Below are 8,631 nucleotides of genomic sequence, written 5' to 3'. Positions count from 1 at the left end.
TCCTAGCGCTTTGGGAGGCCGAGGCAGGTGGATCACAAGGTCAGGAGATCGAGACCATCCTGGCTAACACGGTGAAACCCCGTCTCTACTAAAAATACAAAAAATTAGCCGGGCATGGTGGCAGCGCCTGTAGTCCCAGCTACTCGGGAGGCTGAGGTGGGCGAATGGCGTGAACCCGGGAGGCGGAGGTTGCAGTGAGCCGAGATCGTGCCACTGCACTCCAGCCTGGGCGACAGAGCGAGACTCCATCTCACAAAGAAAAAACAGGGAAACAGAATGGTCTGATGAATGAATAGTTTGGGCTGAGCTCTTTTTAGTGTCATTATTTACTGTGAAACTAAAATACTGATGGGTTCTGCTTGTTTCCGTACAACGCGCGTCTCTCCACAGCTGGCTATATAAGGAGGCCACGGTTCAGGACGTGGACGTGATCCCTGAGGACGGGGCGGCCGACGTGACGGTCATCATCAGCGACTCGGCCTACGGCAAATTCCGGAAGCTCTTTCCAGGATGAACGGACCCCCGTGGAGGTCTGGGGAGCTGTGGCGTTGCTGCTGTGTGTCGGGTGCCACCGGGTGCCCCCTGTCTGGCTTTGGGCCCGCCTTGTTGCCAGCCATTTGCTGGGATGAACGCACAGGCTGGTGTCACGGCCACGGCTGCCCCAAAGTGGGTCTCTCCCGAGCGTCCACTCCACACGATTCCAGCGGGCCCTCAGTGCCTGCCGTGAACTGGCTCCCCTCGGAATGTTTCCGTAGCAGGACATTAAACCTTTGTTTTGACTTCCGTAAGCAGTGTTTCCAGTTCCTCCTGCACCTGCCGTGAGCCGTGGCCCTGGTGGGGCACCAAATGGCTCCTCCGCCCGGCTGTGTTCACACACGGTCTCGTGTCCCATGGTGGCGTCGGGGCAATGACTGAAAATCAGGTTTCCCAGCAGCAGAGAGAACCGTTCCACAAAAGTAGAAGGGAAAGAAAACAGTTTTATTAAAGAAGAAACTTCAAACCAGACCAGGACGAGTGTCACAGACCATCCGCTGAGATGCAGAGAGAATTTCACCTGCGTGTGGCCAGGCTGTCCAGCTGTTACACGTACATTCGCCATCTCCAACAGGAAAACAAAACGCCTGGTGTGTTTTGTTTTGAGACAGCCTCACTCTGTCGCCCAGGCTGGAGTGCAGTGGTGCGATCTCGGCTCACTACAGCCTCTGCCTCCCGGGTTCAAGCGATTCTCCTGCCTCAGCCTCCTGACTAGCTGGGATTACAGGTACCCACCACCACGCCCAGCTAAATTTTGTAGTTTTAGTAGAGATGGGGTTTCACCATGTTGGTCAGGCTGGTCTTGAACTCTTGACCTTGTGATCCACCCGCCTCAGCCTCCCAAAGTGCTGGAATTAGGCGTAAGCCATCGCACCCGGCCTGAATTAACATTTTTTTTTTTTTGGAGACTGTCGCCCAGGCTGGAGTGCAGTGGTGCGATCTCAGCTCACTGCAACCTCCGCCTCCTGAGTTCCAATGATTCTCCTGCCTCAGCCTCCTGAGTAGCTGGGATTACAGGTGCGCGTCACCATACCTAGCTAATTTTTTGTGTTTTTAGTAGAGACAGGATTTCACCATGTTGGGCAGGCTGGTCTTGAACTCCTGACCTTGTGATTCGCCTGCCTCGGCCTCCCAAAGTGCTGGGATGACAGGCGTGAGCCACCGTGCCCGGCCACCATACTCAGCCTCACAACTTGATTTTTTAAAACCTCTGACCTGAAAAAGGTGCCCAATGAATTAACTTTTCCTTTTTTTTTTTTTTTTTTGTTTTGACTTGGAGTCTCAGACTGTCACCCAGGCTGGAGTGCAGTGGCGTGATCTCAGCTCACCGCAACCTTTGCCTCCCAAGTTCCAGTGATTCTCCTGCCTCAGCCTCCTGAGTAGCTGTGACTACAGACACCTGCCTCCGTGCCTGGCTAATTTTTGTATTTTAGTAGAGACAGGGTTTCACCCTGTTGGCCAGGCTGGTCTCGAACTCCTGACCTTGTGATCCACCCGCCTCAGCCTCCCACACTGCTGGGATGACAGGCGTGAGCCACCGCGCCCGGCCTGAATTAACATTTTCTAAAGACGCCTCCCGCCTGCCATCCTGAAAGCCACCAAAGCTGTCTTGGCTGCACTGGTGGTGACAAAAGTCATACATAAATTTGACTTTGTCTTCCTTGATTTAAACGATCTGTATGAATTCAGGGATGGTGTGGAAATGCTCCCAACAGACCCCAGGGTTTCCCGATGGGGATTTGGGGCCGGTGGAAGTCAGAGAGGTTCCCTGCAACTTCTGCATCTCCGCAGGCCCTTCCCGAGCCCTGATCCAGCAGAGTCGTGGGGCTGCCATAGCCACTGGGTGCGCCCCAGGAGTGCATATTTCTGGATCTGGGGCACCTTCATTTCCCCATTTCCCCGGTGGCAACCGGGTACCAAAAGTAGAAGCGGGTTTTTGGAAAATGAGTCATTAGGTCCCAAAGAGAACCTATTCCAGCATGGACTGGATAACCCTCTTGAGGACCATCCTGAGAAATTCTGACATCTGCTGTTACACCATGAAATAAACGGGAGACCTCCTCGGGAAAGGGGAAGAAAAATGGTGGCTGGTGTCCACCGTGGCTGAGAACTTGGACCAGCAGCTCCAACGAGCAACATGTAGAAAATGACGTACAGGCCTGGCGTGGTGGCTCACGCCCGTCATCCCAGCAACTTTGGGAGGCCGAAGGGGGCAGATCACTTGCGGTCAGGAGTTCAAGACCAGCCTGGCCAACATGGTGAAACCCTGTCTCTACTAAAAATACAAAAAAATTAGCCGGGTGTCGCGGCGCACGCCTGTAGTCCCAGCTACTCGGGAGGCTGAGGCAGAAAAATTGCTGGAACCCGGGAGGTGGAGGTTGAAGTGAGCCGGGATCGCACCACTGCACTGCAGCCTGGGCAGCCAGGGTGAAACTCCGTCTCAAAAAATAAATACAAATACAAAGTTAATCAGGCACGGTGGCACATGCCTGTCATCTCAGCTACTCGGGAGGCTGAAGCAGGAGAATCACTTGAACCCCGGAGGCAGAGGTTGCAGTGAACTGAGATTGTGCCATTGCACTCCAGCCTGAATGACAAGAGAGAAACTCCATCTCAAAACACAGAAGTATTTCGAGGATCGGTGTCTGAAACTAGGAGCCTTCAGGCTTCAGAGGCAGAAAGAAGCCCGCACTGAAACCAGCGAGTCTCTCACAACGGAGTCGGGGCGCCTTCGGCGGGGAGGTTCTCTCCCTTGTACCCACAGGAGTTTACTTTGCGGAGGTGACTAGGGCTAGCACAGAGAGACCACGGAAAGAAGAAATTACTCCTGACCCTTCCCGAGAGAAGAGGCCGCCACGCCACGCAGGGCACAAGGGGATGCCTGGGTTTGGGTTGGGAGGCAGGAATGAACAAGGGAACAGCCCGGGCCACAGCCTTTAAGGGGCTTCCACAGAACAGGGCAGCAGGGCTGCAGAACGGCTCAGGGTTGACAACTTTGAAGAGTTCTGCTGGACCCTGGGCTGTGGGGCAGGCTCTACTGGGCTGGGACCCAGCCAGGAATGATTTAGGGCCAGGGAAATACTGGCTTGAGGCCGGGCACGGTGGCTCACGTCTGTAATCCCAGCATTTTGGGAGGCCAACGCAGATAGATCACCTGAGGTCAGGAGTTCGAGACCAGCCTGGGCAACACGGTGAAACCCCGTCTCTACTAAAAATAAAAAAAAATTAGCTGGGTGTGGTGGCGTATGCCTGTAATCCCAGCTACTTAGGAGGCCGAGGCACGAGAATCACTTGAACCCGGAAGGCGGAGCTTGCAGTGAGCCGAGATCGCACCACTACTGCACTGCAGCCTGGGCGACAGAGCGAGACTCCGTCTCAAACATAGTAATAATTAGGTGGGCGTGGTGGTGTACCCTCCAGTCCCAGTGACTTGGGAAGCTGAGGCGGGAAGATTACTTCAGCCCAGGTGTTGAAGGTTACACGGAGCTGTGATTCTGCACTCCAGCCTGAGAAACAGAGCCAGACCCCATCTCTACAAAAAAAAAAAAGCTGGGTGTGGTGGCTGACACCTGAGGTCCTAGCTATGTCTAAGGTTGAGGTTGGAGGATCATGTGAGCCTAGGAGTTTGAGACCTAACCCTGGACAACATAGCCAGACCACGTCTCTACAAAAAAAATCACATTAGCTGGGCATGGTGGTGCATGCCTGTGATCCCAGCTACTCTGGAAGCTAAGGTGGGAGGATCACCGGAGCCCAGGAATTTCAGACCAGACTGTGCAACATGGCGAAATCCCGTATCTACCAAAAATATAAAAATTAGCCAGGCGTGGGGGTGTGCCCCCGGAGTCCCAGCTACTCGGGAGGCTGAGGTGAGAGGATCACTTGAGCCCCGGAGGTTGAGGCTGAGTGAGCTGTGACTGCATCACTGCACTCCAGCCTGGGTGACAGAGCAAGACCCTTCCCCTAAAAACAATCTAAAGAAATACTGGCGGCCAGGCGCAGTGGCTCACGCCTGTCATCCCAGCACTTTGGGAGGCCTAGGCACGTGGATCACCTGAGGTCAGGGGTTCGAGACCAGCCTGGCCAACATGGTGAAACCCCGTCTCTACTAAAAATACAAAAATTAGCTGGACTTGGTGGCAGGTGCCTGTAATCCCAGCTACTCAGGAGGCTGAGGCAGGAGAATCGTTTGAACCTGGGAGGCGGAGGTTGCAGTGAACCAAGATGGCACCACTGCACTGCAACCTGGGTGACAAGAGTGAAACTGTCTCAAAAATATATACATACACACACATATATAATACACATATATGTATATACATATACACAATATACACACATATATACACACATATATGTATATACACGCACACACATATACACACATACATGTATTAGGCTTTGGTGTGAGAGCAGCGGAGGGGCTGGCTGGCTTGCACAGGGCAGGCTGGCCCCTAGGTGAGTTGTCCTGTTCGGAATTAGTGAGCTGTGGAAGTGTTTCCCTGGGTCTGTCAGGGGTCCAGACGCTACAGCAAGGAGAATACAGAAATAAAAAAACACATATTTCGGGCTGCCGTGGTGGTTCCTGCCTGTCATCCCAGCACTTTGGGAGGCTGAGGTGGGAGGATCACTTGAGGCCAGGAGTTCCAGAACAACCGGGCCAGCAGAGCGAGAGCCCACCTCTATTTTTTTTTTTTTTTTTTGAGATAAGAGTCTCGCTCTGTGACTCAGGCTGGGTTGCGGTGGCAGGATGTCCGCTCAATGCAATCTCCGCCTCCCGGGTTCCAGCAATTCTCCTGCCTCAGCCTCCCGAGTAGCTGGGATGACGGGCACCTGCCACCATGTCCAGCTAATTTTTGTCTTTTTAGTAGAGACAGGGTTTCACCATGTTGGTCAGGCTGGTCTTGAACTTTTGAATCTGTGGTCCACCAGCCTCGGCCTCCCAAAGTGCTGGGATCACAAGCGTGAGCCACCGTGCCCAACCACCCCATCTCTATTAGAAAAAAAAAAAGAAAGAAAAAGAAAACATATTATCGGTCCTATGATCCCCAATATTTGGCCCCAACAAAGTCACGATACTTGGAAAGTTGGGGGTGAAACTTCAGCCCCCGCGTCCTGAACCCCCACGTCAGCACCAAAGCAGCTTCTGGTTGAGAGCGATGACGTCCCCGACGAAGCTGTCCGCTCCAATGAAGTCGCCCGCGATGACGTTGGTGCACCGTGAGCCCGGCCCCGGGCGCTGCTCTCGGACCCACGCGCTCAGCCGGGGAAGGTTGGGCAGCGTCATCTTCTCCAGGGACTCGGACGGGTGTGCCAGAACGTACTGCAGGTTCTCCGTGAGGTTGGTGCCGGCTACGAACAACCCTCCTGCAACAGGGCGGTGGGGGACAGGTTTACACCGTCAGGTGCCTCGCCTGCCTGTTGATCCCTCCTAGTCACATGGTTGGAGGTTCAGATCTCAGGAATTCGAGTTGGAAAGCATCACGGCCAACAAGGAAATCAGGGGAACTTTGGTGGTGGGTGGTGCTGGGCGTGGTGGCTCATGCCTGTCATCCCAGCACTTTGGGAGGTTGAGGTGGGCGGATCACCTGAGGTCGGGAGTTCGAGACCAGCCTGGCCAACACGGAGAAACCTCATGTCTACTAAATATACAAAATTAGCTGGGCATGGTGGCAGGTGCCTGTTATCCCAGCTACTCAGGAGGCTGAGGCAGGAGAATTGCTTGGACCTGGGAGGCACAGGTTGCAGTGAGCCAAGATTGCACCACTGCGCTCCAGCCTGGGCAACGAGCGAAACTCCGTCCTCCCAGAAAAACAAACAAACAAACACGTGGTGGGTGGTGCACAACCCCAAAGATGACCACGTCCTAATCCCATGTGGGAGACAGAATAATGGCCCCAAAGATGTCCACATCCTAATCCCATGTGGGAGATAGAATAATGGCCCCAAAGATGTCCACATCCTAATCCCATGTGGGAGACAGAATAATGGCCCCAGAGATGTCCACGTTCTTATCCCCATGTGATACACAGAGAAGAATGCTGTTGTCTGAGGCACTAAGTCTGTGCCATCTGTTATGAGGCTTATAGAGAGGGTTGACATTGACCAGTGATTCTCTAAGTGGAACCTCTGCAATAATTAGAAATGCAAATGTTCGGTCTCCACTGAGATCTGCTGAGCCACAATCTCTGGGGGCAGAGGGATGCGGTCTGCAAGCTGTGTTTGCAGAAGCTCCCCCAGACGTCCGTTCCAGTGCCCCAGTGTTGACTAGCTGGACTGACTCCATGGCCAGAGACAGCAGACTCAACAGACGTTTATGGCCAAGTTCTCTGAGTGGTTTTTAACAGTTATTTCTAGGCTGGGCACGGTGGCTCACGCCTGTCACCCCAGCGCTTTGGGAGGTTGAGGCCGGGGGATCATGTGAGGTCAGGAGTTCAACACCAGCCTGACCAACCGGCTGAAACTCTTTCTCTAGTGAACACACCAAAAAATTAGCCGGGCGTGGTGGTGCACGCCTGTCATCCCAGCTCCTCGGGAGGCTGAGGCAGGAGAATCGCTTGAACCTGGGAGGCGGAGGTTAAAATGAGCCGAGGTCGCGCCACTGCACTCCGGTCTGGGCGACACTAGCAAAACTCCGTCTCAAAAAAAAAAAAGTCTCTAACCTCGTTCACATGTGAGGGCGAGAGACCAAGTTGACAAAAGCTGCTCCTTTGCCCGGCCGGTGAGCTGGGTTTTACGCTGACCCCGTGGGATGCAGCAGGACCGAGACAGCCGCACCTGCCACCATCCCCATGGGGAGGACCTTCCTCCCTCCAACCCTCGGGCTCCTGCCAGTGCTGCCTGCACCTCACAGCCCCTCAGTGGCTCTCTTACCAAAATTGTGCGGAAATTCACATACCAGAAAGTTATCTTTTTTCTTTTTTCCAAGACGGAGTCTCCCTCTGTCACCCAGGCTGGAGTGCAGTGGCGCGATCTCCGCTCACTGCAAGCTCCACCTCCCAGGTCCACGCCATTCTCCTGCCTCAGCCTCCCGAGTAGCTGGGACTACAGGCGCCGCCACCTTGCCCGGCTAATTTTTGTATTTTTGTTTTGTTTTGAGATGGAGTCTCACTCTTATTGCCCAGGCTGGAGTGCAGTGATGCGATCACGGCTCACCGCAACCTCGGCCACCCAGGTCCAAGCATTTCTCCAGCCTCAGCCTACCGAGTAGCTGGGATTACCGGCATCCACTAATTTTTTTTTTTCTTTTTTTGAGATGGAGTTTCACTCTGTCTCCCAGGCTGGAGTGCAGTGGTGCAATTCAGCTCACTGCAAGCTCCACCTCCCGGGTTCACGCCATGCTCCTGCCTCAGCCTCCCGAGTAGCTGGAACTACAGGTGCCTGCCACCACGCCTGGCTAGTTTTATGTATTTTTAGTAGAGATGGGGTTTCACCATGTTAGCCAGGATGGTCTCGATCTCCTGACCTCGTCATCCGCCTGCCTTGGCCTCCCAAAGTGCTGGAATTACAGGCGTGAGCCACCGTGCCTGGCCTGTGCCTGCTAATTTTTGTATTTTTAGTAGAGAAGGGGTTTTGCCATGTTGGCCAGGCTGCTCTCCAGCTCCTGACCTCAGATGATCCACGCACCTTGGCCTCCCAAAGTGCTGGGATCACAGGTGTGAGCCACCATGCCCGGCTGACACCGGGAGTTTGAGACCAGCCTGGGCAACACAGTGAGGCCCCTTCTCTATAAAATAATTAACTAAAAAAATAAAGAGTGCGTTCACATTGTGCAACTCCAACCTCTCCCTAGTTCCAGAACATTGTCATCGCCCCAAAAAGGTGACCCTGTTTCCGTGAAGCAGTCAGTCCTCATTTTCCCTCCCCAGCCCCCAGCAACCACGAATCCTCTTTCTGTCTCTGCACTGGCCTGTTCTGGGCATTTCGTGTAAACGGATTCACACACTATGTGGCCTTTTGTGTCTGTCTTCTCTCACTGAGCGTGATGTCCTCAAGGTTCGTGCCCGTCAGAGCCTTGTTCCTTTTCATGGCTGCATAATATTCCACAGCATGGATGGACCACACCTTGTTGATCCCTCCCCCTGCCAATGTGTGTAT

General features: G+C 53.8%; 2 protein-coding genes across 3 annotated transcripts in view; one reads left to right on the top strand and one right to left on the bottom strand.

Annotated features, from left to right (window-relative positions):
• LOC113224061 (putative GTP-binding protein 6) overlaps window positions 1-1,245 on the top strand; it is a gene marked incomplete at its 5' end in the record, with an annotated part of 2,724 nt that extends 1,479 nt beyond the window's left edge. The window contains one exon of the mRNA XM_026453350.2: window positions 391-1,245. Coding sequence (XP_026309135.2) covers window positions 391-514 — 124 coding nt within the window. The remainder of the gene's footprint in view (window positions 1-390) is intronic.
• A 4,317-nt stretch (window positions 1,246-5,562) lies between these two features.
• Window positions 5,563-8,631, bottom strand: part of LOC113224062 (PI-PLC X domain-containing protein 1) — a 14,341-nt gene continuing 11,272 nt past the window's right edge. For both annotated transcript variants that reach the window (XM_026453351.1, XM_026453352.2), the window contains exon 7: window positions 5,563-5,901. In XM_026453351.1, coding sequence (XP_026309136.1) covers window positions 5,663-5,901 — 239 coding nt within the window. In that variant the 3' untranslated portion in view covers window positions 5,563-5,662. The remainder of the gene's footprint in view (window positions 5,902-8,631) is intronic.

This window comes from Piliocolobus tephrosceles, unplaced genomic scaffold (assembly GCF_002776525.5).
Source record: "Piliocolobus tephrosceles isolate RC106 unplaced genomic scaffold, ASM277652v3 unscaffolded_43469, whole genome shotgun sequence".
NCBI classification, from domain to species: Eukaryota; Metazoa; Chordata; class Mammalia; order Primates; family Cercopithecidae; genus Piliocolobus; species Piliocolobus tephrosceles.
This window is presented reverse-complemented; position numbering and strand designations above follow the sequence as displayed.